Source organism: Musa acuminata, chromosome BXJ1-4 (assembly GCF_036884655.1).
Source record: "Musa acuminata AAA Group cultivar baxijiao chromosome BXJ1-4, Cavendish_Baxijiao_AAA, whole genome shotgun sequence".
NCBI lineage: Eukaryota > Viridiplantae > Streptophyta > Magnoliopsida > Zingiberales > Musaceae > Musa > Musa acuminata.
Window position 1 is genome coordinate 8,521,796 of NC_088330.1, and position 12,965 is coordinate 8,534,760.

The window sequence follows — 12,965 nt, forward strand, 5'->3', positions numbered from 1 at the left end:
CCCTTTGTTTCGGCTTCCGCCAAAACCTCCACTTCTTCCTTTAGCCGCCCGGCGCTATAGTTCGCAGGGCGAACACAACTGCGTTCTTCGTGTCTCCTCCTTCGATCCCGCTTCGTTCTCGAAGGTATTGTTGCTCACTTGGTGTCTTCCCATGTAATTATTCTTCTTTGTTCCTCCTTATGTTTTTTATTTAGGGCATGGATCGATTCTTTCGTTATCTTTGTATTGTTTAATTGCAAAGGATGGATTACGACCGTTGTGGTTTACAGCATCGAGTGTAGTTGGGTAATTGATAGTTTGTTCTGTATATGTTCCAGAGTGCAAACATAAGCCTTCTCTGTTCGCAATTTTCCCTTTTATAATTTCTTCCTCTGATTTTTGCGTTCCTTATCTTTTGATCACACTATTATGTGATGGAATTGAACCAACAGAAACTTTAGAGCTTTATTAGGATTTAAATATGCCTAATGTTTTTTTTGTTGTGGTTGGTACCTGCAGTTTAACTTTGGGGATGAGATTTGTATCTCACGATGGACACAAAACATTCAGCAGAAATGTTTAAGTAAGTTGAGGGTGCATAGTTGGATATTTTCTATTACTGTATTCTTGTGAATCGTCAATTCAGCATGAATATGTGTTGTACAGGCATTTGGAGAAGCAAGGTGAAGTCCTCGTGGAGGCGTATCGGGCGATGTCACATGAGCTACATCGGCTTCAGGTTTTTCATCTTTTTAGCATCTACCAGACTACTATGAAATTGGCTGATTATTATGATCTTGTTCATGTGAAGGTAGAGGAAGAAATGCTTATGTAGAAACTGTATGAGCTCATGTATATAAAAGGCCTGTTAAAAAAGGTACATTTGTTTATCATATATTTCTCAAAATTTACTACAAAATTATATTGCTGAAGTAGTATGTTAAAATCAATCAGATGAATTTTGGACTCATCTGGTGTCATTAATAAGAGAGAACTCTTTCCTTTAAACTGTACTTGTTCTCAATTTTTCGGTTATATTCTTATAGCAATTTGTCCATACCAGTATTTTAGTAATGGAGTTCCAGTTTCTGATTCTTAATTATGAAAGTTTGTTTATAACTTTGAGATTGTCTCTCTTGTAAAACATCAATTTCGTGTCATATTGAATTTTTGTCAACAACAATCAAAGAAGAATTTATCTTTTATTGTCATTTTCATAACTTCTTTTCAATTCAACATGTCCAAGTCATCGTTTAGAATTTCCATCTAATTCTTTTAACGACCAAGTTACAACATAATTTTGAGGCTTTTACATCTTTTTTCTCGCATCTAGAAATCTGTTGTTGGTTCAAATATGAAATGTATTTTCCACAATCATATCCGGAAGAATATTGGTTAAGTGTGCTTCAATTTAGATCATTATTGCATTAAAGTTTTACATTAAATAAAAAAATTGCTATGGAAATACTGTTTATTTATGTGAATTGAAACTAAAAGGAACTGCACTTAAATTGGAAGTATACGCAGCAAAATTATAAGATATGAACAGTCACGTTAAAGTGTTTTGTTGTGCTGTATACACATGGAACAATTAATCCTGGGCAATGTAATCCATGACACAATTATCCTATAAGCATGGACAATATGCATAGACCTAAAAGACTCAGCTACTGTTAGGTATTATTGCACAAAGCTACAAATCTTCACGGTAGCATCCTTTCACTTCCTTAAAATGTGAATCATAATCAGTGGATCTGTCACCAACATAATCCTGCGGCAATGACCTTTCATGAACTGACCGTTTCATCACACAACTGGTTCTCAACAAAACATTCTTCAATAGATTATATAAGCAAAGTTCATCTCTTCTGTCTACTGAGATATTGAATGGTTCTTATTTTCTTTTGCAGGAAAAGAGAGGAGACAATGATTCAAGTATAGATGCAAATAAATCAATCTAGACAAATTGGTACACAGTGTAAGCAATCTTGATTCTATCACAAATCTCAGTGCTTGTGTTCTCTGTGTTCTATGAGATGCTATTATCAGTTCCTCATTTCTGTTTGTGTAGCTTGGGGAGTCGTTCTTCATGATGATGGTTGGATTGGATGAGATCAAGAAGCTTAACAAAACATGTATCTACATTGCAATGTTCAACCACAGTGAAAGAGGCTTTATAGAAACAAAACCATTTGTCAAAGAGCTATCCAAAGCAGATTAAATCTCGATAGAAACAGCTACAGCTCAGTGTTTTTTCCTTGTCCTGGGAACACATTTTTTCTTTGTACATAACAGAGAGAGAGAAATTTTACTGAGATCCAAGTATTTTATGCTAATAAAGTGAAGTTTAGCACATTTATTTGCTCACAAGCAATTCCACTGACAAGTTAGTCATCTTGACCAGGAAGGGTGCTTTTATCCTAATCCAGGCTTACAAGCTGAGATCTCTTATGGGTAAATTCATGAAATGCACATTGGTCGCTTCAGAACATAAGCTGTAAGCTCTTTTCAGTTCATTGCTGTTTGTCCTCAAAATTTTCCCTATTGAGTAACATGCAATTGCTTGCCTCCTACTTAGAATGCAGTTGGAAATTCAAGCTACTACTGCTCCTGTTCTCGAGATTGGACATTGGACCATCTCAAGATCTTTTGAGTTGATCTGATCCATCACTTACTCAGTTGACCTCGCAAACAAACAAGAGAGTTCTTCCCAAGACTAGACTTGTACAGTAAGTCCCAAGAAATTTCTCATGTTTGGGATAAAAAGGTCCACAAGAAAACAAAATAATCATAAAAATAACGATAATAATCGATCATGATTATGAGTCAAGATATATTGATTTATATCCTTTCATCTCATTCCCGAGTATCAATTTTGGTCTTTATATATCCCTCGAATGTATTAAAGATATATTATAATAATAATAATTTGGGTCTCCGTTGGCCCCAAATTAATTGGTTCCCGGCCCGTGCGTATAATTTTGAGTTGATCTGATTTGACTCCACAATTCCTGGTCGCTTCCTCCAAATGCATGGAAACTTTGCCACCACTCCCCCTCCCTTCAGTATATTTCGGATCGACGTCTCTTTCCCCTTCTTCCTACCTTCCTCCTTCCTCCTCCCTCCATGAAATTTATTCTTCACCTTCCTTTCTCCTCCTACATCGCAGTCTTGTCGTAGAAACCGCGAAGAAGTTTTGAGCTTTTGAGGCCTTTATTGGAAGCGAGCCCTTCACTCGGGACTTGGCTACAAGTAGCCACTGGAGAAGAGGAGGAAGAGGAGGAAGGGGCCGAGGAGGCAGGATGGAGAGCTACCTGAACGAGAACTTCGGTGGGGTGAAGTCGAAGAACTCGACGGAGGAGTCGCTCGAGCGATGGCGGAAGCTCGTCGGCGTCGTCAAGAACCCCAAGCGCCGCTTCCGCTTCACCGCCAACCTCTCCAAGCGCTCCGAGGCCGCCGCCATGAAGCGCTCGAACCATGTACGCGTACACCCCCGCTTTACATTCTCGATCGTGGTTGGCACTTTGTTAGAGCTGAAATTGACATACCCTGTTTCATCCATCATCTTAAGCTTTTAATTTGATGTGTAACCATGAACCTTAACATGTTATGGCCATCTTGCTAGCCCACATCTTGATAGTCCTTGTTTAATTCGTATCATTCATGTTTTACTTCTGTTTTTGACTCTGTTTAGGGTTGATTTCAGAGTTGCCACATAATCATGCATTTATTTAGATATTCTTTTTAGAGAACAGTAGAAATATTTTTTTTTTCATGGTTTAGCTCCTAAAAGTGAAAAAGTCTTTTAGGTTTAATGTTGCAACAACACCTCTAATAATCATCCTTGATTAATTTCCTTGGAAGCATCCTTTTTCTGAGGTTGCTGTATGGCTGCAGTTGATCTGAGCTTTACAAGCCGATCCACAAGCGTGGCTTGAAATTAATCTGGGCCTAGAAGAAGATCAATATTTGGTTGTTGTATGGTTGATCGAGTTTAGTTTCAAACCAAGCTGAGTTGAGCCTGTATCAAATAGCTCATTAGTGAAAACCATGCTTCGCCCATACCTTCCATGAGCCTCAGTTAGGTTTGCTTTAGTTTATTTAATTGATCTTTATTACTTATATACATTAACTTTTCAATGATGAAAGATAAGTGTTTTTTTATTATAACTTAAAAGGTACATGCAACAAAACACATAAAATAGAAATTACAGTTGGGATGCTACTTTGTGATCTTTGGCGACTAGAATTTGAATCATGAAAACAACCTCTTTGCTTAAAAGGGTGAAACCACATATATTAACTCATCCCAAAGTCCTCATCGTTAGGTGCTTGTGCTTTGGTACAATTACTGAAATAGAATTTTTAGATGATATGTAATATACCTAGTCATAATATTTTGTTTTAAGAATGAGTCGTATCAATTTTTTTATATCAACAAATCCTTTACTATGAGAGCTTCCTTACCAGTGTTATACATTTTGTCTTACGAAAATTGCCTCATGTGTTAAAAGAACTACAAAACCAACAAACATAAAAGAACTCATTGATTTCTGAGTCAACTACATCATCCATCCATTACAACCATTTTGATGTAATTCGAGGATATATACAAGTAATACACACATATGGGCTGGCATGCAAACACAAATACAAAGACAGACACATATATTTGAGCCAATTCTAGTCTGATCAGGCATAGCTATGTTCAAGCCTGAACCACGCTTGAAATTAATTTCTAGTCTATAGTGTCGTTGAGGATCATCTTGTGTATACTCAAACCAAGCTTAATTACTGGCCCTAGACTTCAGTTGTGCTTTCTGTCCTTCAGTTGATATCGCTGATAGAATATTTCATTTGACATACTCCAAAAGTTAATGAACCTAATTATTCTACTTTGCTTGCTGAAACTTGATGAACTTCAAATCGTTGTACACATCTTCAGTCCTTGCTTGTTGGATTTAGAATACTAATCCCTTACAAAGAGACTTAGCTCCATATCTGCATGGTCACTGACTGTAGCAGTGAGAGATATGCTACAACCTATATAATGTTGCCCGTTCACTATAAGTCTGGCATTTATTTTATGTACAACAATTTTCTTTCTCCATAGGGAGACTGATTAGTTATTTTTTCTTTTCCAGGAGAAATTGCGAGTAGCTGTTTTGGTTTCAAAAGCCGCATTGCAATTTATTCATGGTAATCCGTTGTTGATACTGAGATGTAGTCTTAAAGTTGGCATGGTGACATAGTTTCTTTTCTTGGCTTCAAAGATGTTTTTGTTTCTACAATCTTTTCTTACAATTTTGCATTAACAAATGTGTTTAGGTATTGCATTGCATAGTGAGTACATTGTGCCTGATGAAGTGAAGAAAGCAGGCTTCCAAATTTGCCCTGATGAATTGGGTTCCATAGTTGAAGGCCATGATGTGAAGAAGTTGAAAGTCCATGGTGGTGTTAATGGTATTGCGGACAAACTTTCAACATCAACAACAAATGGACTAATTGCTACAGAGGAGAGTTTGAAACACAGGCAAGATATTTATGGAGTAAATAAATTTACTGAAAGCCAGGTTCGGAGTTTTTGGATATTTGTTTGGGAAGCACTTCAAGACATGACTCTCATAATTCTTGCTGTGTGTGCTTGTATATCCCTTATTGTTGGCATTGCCACAGAAGGATGGCCAAAAGGTGCACATGATGGACTTGGCATTGTGGCTAGCATACTGTTGGTTGTCTTTGTTACTGCAACTAGTGATTACCGACAATCTTTACAGTTCAAAGATTTGGATAAGGAGAAGAAGAAGATATCTGTACAGGTTACACGTGATGGCTTCAGACAGAAGATTTCAATATATGATCTTCTTCCTGGTGATCTAGTGCATCTTGCAATTGGAGATCAAGTTCCTGCTGATGGGTTATTCATGTCTGGATTTTCCTTATTGATCAATGAATCCAGTTTAACAGGAGAGAGTGAACCTGTCAATGTGAATGCTGACAATCCATTTCTTTTATCTGGAACTAAAGTCCAAGATGGATCTTGTAAAATGCTGGTAACTACAGTTGGCATGAGATCACAATGGGGTAAGTTGATGGCCACCCTTAGTGAAGGAGGAGATGATGAAACTCCATTGCAGGTCAAACTGAACGGAGTTGCCACTATCATAGGGAAAATTGGCTTGGTATTTGCAGTTGTGACATTTGCAGTGCTTGCTGAAGGACTAATCAAACATAAGTTTCAACATGGTTCATACTTGAGCTGGTCAGCAGATGATGCATTAGAGTTGCTGGAGTATTTTGCTGTTGGAGTCACTATTGTAGTGGTTGCAGTTCCTGAAGGATTGCCTTTAGCTGTAACCTTGAGCCTTGCTTTTGCCATGAAAAAGATGATGAATGACAGAGCACTGGTCCGCCATCTTGCTGCTTGTGAAACTATGGGTTCAGCTACATCTATTTGCAGTGACAAGACAGGTACATTGACAACCAATCACATGACTGTTGTGAAAGCTTGCATATGTGGGAATATCAAGGAGGTTAATAATCATGAAGAAATAAAACATGTTTGCTCCCAGGTTCCAGATGTTGCTCTAAAAGTACTCATGCAATCCATCTTTTATAACACTGGCGGTGAAGTTGTTATCAACCAAGCTGGAAAACTTGAAATACTTGGAACGCCAACTGAGACTGCACTGTTGGAATTTGGATTGTTACTAGGTGGGGATTTCCAGGTTGCACGTCAGGAGACTAAGATTGTCAAAGTGGAACCATTTAATTCTGAAAAGAAGAGAATGGGAGTGGTTCTCCAGCTTCCAGGAGGAGGATACAGAGCCCATTGTAAAGGTGCTTCAGAAATTATATTGGCTGCTTGTGATAAGGTTTTAGATTCTGCAGGTAACACTGTCCTGCTTGATGAATCAACATTCAGTCAACTCAAGAGTACTATAGAAAGTTTTGCCAGTGAGGCTCTCCGTACACTGTGCCTTGCTTACATGGAAATTGAGAATGGTTTCACAGCTGATGAACAAATCCCTATTAATGGATTCACTTGTATTGGAATTGTTGGCATCAAAGATCCTGTTCGTCCAGGTGTAAAAGATTCGGTTGCAATTTGCAGGTCTGCCGGAATTACTGTGAGAATGGTTACAGGAGATAACATAAACACTGCAAAGGCTATTGCACGAGAATGTGGTATTCTTACTGATGATGGGGTTGCTATTGAAGGTCCAGACTTCAGGAGTAAGAGTCTGGAGGAAATGATGGATTTAATACCAAGACTTCAGGTTCTATTTCTCATACATTATCATTAAAAACATTCTTTTGATTAGTGGATTTTTTTTTCTTATTATCTCTCTAATCTATTAACTTACCAGGTGATGGCTAGATCTTCACCAATGGATAAACATACCTTGGTGAAACATCTGCGCACCATGTTCAATGAAGTTGTTGCTGTGACTGGTGATGGCACAAACGACGCTCCAGCACTTCACGAGGCAGATATTGGGCTTGCAATGGGAATTGCAGGAACTGAGGTAGTGTTTGTGACATATCCAAGTTATAGATATTAATTGTTTTGGTACTGTGGAAATTAAAGTAGTATTTTTTTTTCTGACCTAATATTTAAGCATATTGCTTTTGGTGGAGCATGTAAGATAAGTGTCCATGCCTTTTGGTGTCCACCTATTTCTCATGGTAGGATCCAAGAAGGGTCAAAGTATGTAGTCTTATTTTTGTTAAAAAGGTCTTTTTATGACTTGGGCCTTGATTACACTCCTAAATTACATATTCATAATCTTTGATAAATTTAGTTGTGCCCTAGCTTCATAAGTTCTCTTTGTTTTGGTTCAACTATTTATGGTCAAGGAGCCCAGTTACTGTTAATGCCATAAATTGCAGTATCTCTTAGTCTATTGCATAGTTGAGTTTTAGTTAATCTTATCATGAATTTGTTCGCAAAATACTGTGATATGCAGGTGGCTAAAGAAAGTGCTGATGTTATTATTCTTGATGACAACTTCTCAACTATTGTAACTGTGGCAAAATGGGGACGTTCAGTGTACATAAACATTCAAAAGTTTGTGCAGTTTCAGCTGACTGTTAATGTTGTTGCTTTAATTGTAAACTTCTCCTCGGCCTGCATAACCGGTAAAGTTAGCCCTTTTAACGGTATCAAGTTCCGGTGTACCTCAAAATTCTCTCTCATTGTTCTTTTCATTTGCCTGTTCTGTATTAGGACATGCTCCGCTAACTGCCGTTCAACTGCTCTGGGTGAACATGATTATGGATACACTTGGGGCACTCGCATTAGCCACTGAGCCACCAAATGATGAATTGATGAAAAGATCTCCTGTTGGAAGAAAAGGCGGTTTTATTAGTAACACAATGTGGAGGAACATCCTAGGACAAGCCTTGTACCAGTTCATTGTGATATGGTATCTCCAGAGAGAAGGGAAAGGGCTGTTTCAACTTGAGGGCCCTGATTCTGATCTTGCACTAAACACTCTTATTTTCAATTCCTTCGTCTTTTGTCAGGTAAACTCACAAATTTCATGTTTATTGTTCTTTGTTTTACTACCTGTTTGAAAGAATATGATAAATACTAAAAGACATTGTCCATAATTTTTATTTTATGAAACAAATTCCTGATTTCTTCAGCACATGAGATAAACCTGCGTATGGAAAACTAACTTTTAGCATTTTTATACCATAATTTAAGAACCAGTTGTCTGTAAACTGCTATTTAGATGAACAGTCACTCTAATTCAGACGAGAACCTCATTTTGGACCCAAGAGCTTCCATATCATCTACATGCTTGAAAGACATGAAAATGGATGTGGCTGTTGATACACCAATGTGGTTGACTATAACTTTATCATTAAACTTGACAAAATTATTTTAGTTGGCTCTGCACCATGTATTATGTCAGTCATTTTAATTGGATATAGAACGTATCTTTTCAATTATGCAAAAGACTTGTGCAGCATCTTTTATATCATTAGAGGCCAAAAAGTGACATAACATACCAATCTCAAAATCTCGAGTCAATCTGAACTTGGGAGCTTGTCATGCAGGTATTCAATGAGATCAGCTGCAGAGAAATGGAAAAGATCGATGTGTTCCATGGCATATTGGGGAATTATATGTTCGTGGCTGTCATCACCTGTACCATCATCTTACAGTTCATAATCGTTCAGTTCCTTGGAGAATTCGCGAACACCACTCCGTTGACTTTATATCAGTGGTTTGCCTGTGTGTTCATTGGGTTTCTTGGTATGCCTATTTCTGCTGCCATCAAGATGGTTCCTGTGGGTTCCAAGTAAGGAATCAGAGTCTTAGGAGATTTCCCTAATCATCTAACAACAGATTTTTGTGTGTCAATAGCTATCTCCATGGATTTTGTAATGTTGTCGATTGTAGAGGATACCATGGAGCCAGTTGCAAGAACATTCTATAAAAACATAAGAATAATTTTAACTGTCTTTTCGATACTTTTGTTTTTCTCTTAACCTTTATGGCAGAGGCAACTGTTTTTCTTCAAATAGCAATTTGATGTGAATTCAAGGATGTAGTCCTCAAAACTGATTGTATCATATGTGGAATGCATGCTTTCAATAGGTAAATGTTTGGGATATATATATATATATATATATATATATCTTCGTATGAAAGTGACAAATGTAAGTCTTAATGTCTTAACTATTTATGATCGTTTTCCGTCATTGAATTCTATATAAAATAATATTTTTATATAAATAAAATATATTTAAATTTTTTATTTATAATTTTTATGATGTAAAAGTCTTATTTACGTAAGATAATACTCGAATTCGAGGAATCTTATCCAATAGCACAGCTCTTATTCTCGATACATGGCATCAAATCCGAGCTGTTGCCAACCCTCCTCCCCCTCTATTCCATCCGCCTGTGTTTTCCTTCTCGACTTGTCTCCTCTGTTTTGGTATTCCTTCCATTACCATTAAAATGCACGCTCTTACCGCCACCAAAACCGCGAAAGGCAACTGTCAACCGTTTCCCTTCTCCCATCTTCTCCCATAACGCTCTCTCTCTCTCTCTCTCTCTCTCTCTCTCTCTCTCTCTCTCTTCGTCGCCAATGGCGTCGCTGAGCCCCGGCGTCCTCCTCAAGCTCCTCCAAGACGACAAATCATCCTGCAACCCCCCACGCCGCCCGCTCCACGCCACCCCGGCCGTCCTCCAGATCACCGGCATCGTTCCCGCCGTCGCCGGCCCAGACCTCTGCCCCGACAAAGGCTTCTACATCAAGGTCTCCGACTCCTCCCACTCCATCTACGTCTCCCTCCCTGCCGACCTCAATGACCTCATCCTCGCCGACCGCCTCCAGCTCGGCCAACTCATCCAGGTGCGCCGCCTCGAGCCCGCCTCCCCTGTTCCCGTGCTCCGTGACTTCCGCCTCCTCGCCGGCCGCCACCCCTGCCTCCACGACACCGTCGACCTCATCTGCGCCGCCCCGGTTGCTTCTTCGAGCGCCACCCCTCCTCTGCCCCCACCCGAGAAGAAGAAGCGGCAGCTGCATTCGAGGTCCCACTCGAGCGTGGGGGACCGGATCAGCGAGGTCGGCATGAGCTCCCCGTCCTTCGCCCCTTCGCCCACGAACCGAGCGGCGAAGAGACGAGAGAGGAGGAGCTCGGACGCCCTGCACGAGCTGCAGAAGTTTACCGTTCCGTGCATGGATGAAGATACCTACGACTCCGACGACTCGAGATTCTCCTGCACTTCGTCTCCCGCGTCGTCGAGATTCTCTTACGCCTCGTCTTCCTTCTCGTCGCCGTCTCCCTGCACGACGAAGGCGAGGAAAAGCTGGCACGCCTCAGGGAGGATCACCGAGCGGAGAAGAGAGGCGAAACCCACAGTTCAGAGTCGAAGCGCAAGTGTAAGCTTAGCAGCTGCCATTCCTTCTCCTCATTCCCTGAAGAACTCTGTCGACTTGCTGCCAAATGATTGATTGCTCTGCTCCATGACCTTGATAGGTTTCTCCGAGTAGGTTAGCTCATCATGCAAGGTTGATGCCGAAAGATGATGCACCAGCAGCTTTCCAGAGAAACACCGAGAAGGCTCTCAAAGTGCTTGGTAATTCCGGTAAGTGGAAGCTCCCTGGTTCAGATAAAGCAAGCACAGAAATCTCTTCCACGACGACGACCTCCTTCTGCTCATCGGATGGCGGCGTCCTCTGGGCTTCGCTGCCTCCAAACTTGATGAGGCATGGGAAGGTACTCCATTCACTATATGTCTTTCTCGTCGAGATGTCAGTGATGACCCCGTGGATTGATTCACTTGTGCAGGAGGTCGTAAGGCAGCGAGATTCATCACTGCAAGCTGCCATCGACGCGTTGCTGGAGGCATCTGCCGCAGATAAACTGATCGAGTGCTTGAGGCAAGTAAGCATTAGATTTCTTGAAGTTGAGAGTCTCTGTAAACATGTCATGTGGTTTTTTACTTGGCATTTGCAGCACGTACTCAGAGCTGCAGTCCGACAAGGATGGCGATCCACAGCTCATGGTCAACAGGTTCTTGAACTTTCACCATACGCTGGGGCAGACCAGATTAATCGCTCAGTCATTAGAAAGATCGACCCAGCCGAGTTCATGCAACTACAACCCTGCTTCGGCCAGATCAGTGGGCAAGGTTGCAGCAGAGAGAAAAAGCTGCGCCATCTCGTGGGTCAAAGCAGCTCTGGAGTCGGATCTTGTACGATTCCCCACGCAGGTAAAGGCTCTTCCTGAGACTTCGGAAGCACCACCAAGTCATGGAGGAAGAACAAAGAATAGTTTGGCCAAGGGGAGCAGCCTGCTGCTGGCGTCGAACACATTGCAGCACGAGTACAACAGATGGTTTCTGAGATACATCGACAAGTTTCTGGATTCAATCCAGAGCAAAACCGGATACGATGGATGCGAGCTGGAAGTGGCAGGTTTGCTGTGCCAGTTAAAGCGAGTCGATGGCTGGTTAAACAGCATCACCAGCAAGGAGATCAGCTCCTGGCCGAGGGACAGACTCAGAGATGGCGTGCTGTCGGAGGAGGACGAAGCTGAAGCATGCGAGAGAGTGCGAAGGAAGATATACAACGTGCTTCTGCGGCATGTGGAGAGTGCTGCCATTGCTCTGGAAAGCATGAGCACACCTGATGAGGAGCAAGACAGGGAGCTGATGCTAAGTTCGTAGCAGAACCAGCATGAGCAAGACAGGAAGATTAATCGGTACAACATGTTGGCTTTTGTTGCCTGTGATGGTCTCTGTCTCCTGATCTTTCATCCAAACAAGACAGACATCTGGATCATTAATTCACTTCATTCTCTACATTAATCTGCATGCTGTTAATGATGGTAACATGATGAGGATGAGAAGAGAGAAGATAATTCCAAAGAATTTATGAGAGTAGCATGATTCTTAGCACATTGAGCCTCTTGTCTCTTCATTCGGGCTTGCCTCATGAATTCTCTCCTAAACAATAAAAGAGAAAACCATCTTCATACAGGAAGCTTCATTTCAACCTCTTCTTAGTTCCTGGCAATACAAGCAACTGTAGAACGAATGCAGTGATCCTAACATATATTTTCGGAATCTTCTATTTCTTGCTACAGAGAAGAGGGAGTGTGTTAGTGATCCGTTATAATGATAAAATATATAATAGAACTAATTAGATTCTGATGATAAATATTAATCAATAAAAAAAAATTTATATTATAATATGATTCCTTAAGAGATACGGAGGAATTTTTTTATTAATTTATTCTAGACTCTTTGCTCTCATCTATAAATAGATAGGACCTTTAGGAACTTAAGAACGTATATCATAAAAAACATAGTTGATAGATTATAGTTTCTTTCTTAATCTCTCTAATCCATAAATCTAAATGATCATGTAAAAAAAAATAGAAAAAGAGAAGAATGAAAGTTTAATTCTCTTTGATAGTGGTTTTAGATCTAAAAATAATATTTAGATCACTCAATA

At 40.2% G+C, this 12,965-nt stretch overlaps 2 protein-coding genes across 5 annotated transcripts; both read left to right on the forward strand.

Annotated features, from left to right (window-relative positions):
- The first annotated feature begins 15 nt into the window (after positions 1 to 15).
- On the forward strand, positions 16 to 9,461 carry LOC135645525 (calcium-transporting ATPase 10, plasma membrane-type-like). Of its 4 annotated transcripts, XM_065163989.1 has the most exons (15): positions 16 to 124; positions 499 to 562; positions 646 to 718; positions 791 to 856; positions 1,890 to 1,957; positions 2,051 to 2,221; positions 2,384 to 2,476; positions 2,558 to 2,708; positions 3,149 to 3,458; positions 5,124 to 5,178; positions 5,308 to 7,259; positions 7,350 to 7,508; positions 7,950 to 8,121; positions 8,210 to 8,508; positions 9,049 to 9,461. In XM_065163989.1, the coding sequence occupies exons 9-15, from the start codon at positions 3,282 to 3,284 to the stop codon at positions 9,295 to 9,297; spliced, it is 3,063 nt and encodes a 1,020-aa protein (XP_065020061.1). In that variant the 5' UTR covers positions 16 to 124; positions 499 to 562; positions 646 to 718; positions 791 to 856; positions 1,890 to 1,957; positions 2,051 to 2,221; positions 2,384 to 2,476; positions 2,558 to 2,708; positions 3,149 to 3,281; the 3' UTR covers positions 9,298 to 9,461. The 4 variants fall into 4 exon arrangements, with proteins under 4 accessions (XP_065020061.1, XP_065020051.1, XP_065020071.1 ...); XM_065163979.1 differs by having other exon boundaries at positions 2,558 to 3,458; XM_065163999.1 differs by having other exon boundaries at positions 795 to 856; positions 2,558 to 3,458.
- A 627-nt stretch (positions 9,462 to 10,088) lies between these two features.
- On the forward strand, positions 10,089 to 12,175 carry LOC103981660 (uncharacterized). The gene is made up of 4 exons (XM_009398402.3): positions 10,089 to 10,886; positions 10,984 to 11,223; positions 11,296 to 11,387; positions 11,464 to 12,175. Exons 1-4 carry the CDS (start codon positions 10,089 to 10,091, stop codon positions 12,173 to 12,175), a joined length of 1,842 nt encoding a protein of 613 aa, XP_009396677.2.
- Positions 12,176 to 12,965: the final 790 nt, after the last annotated feature.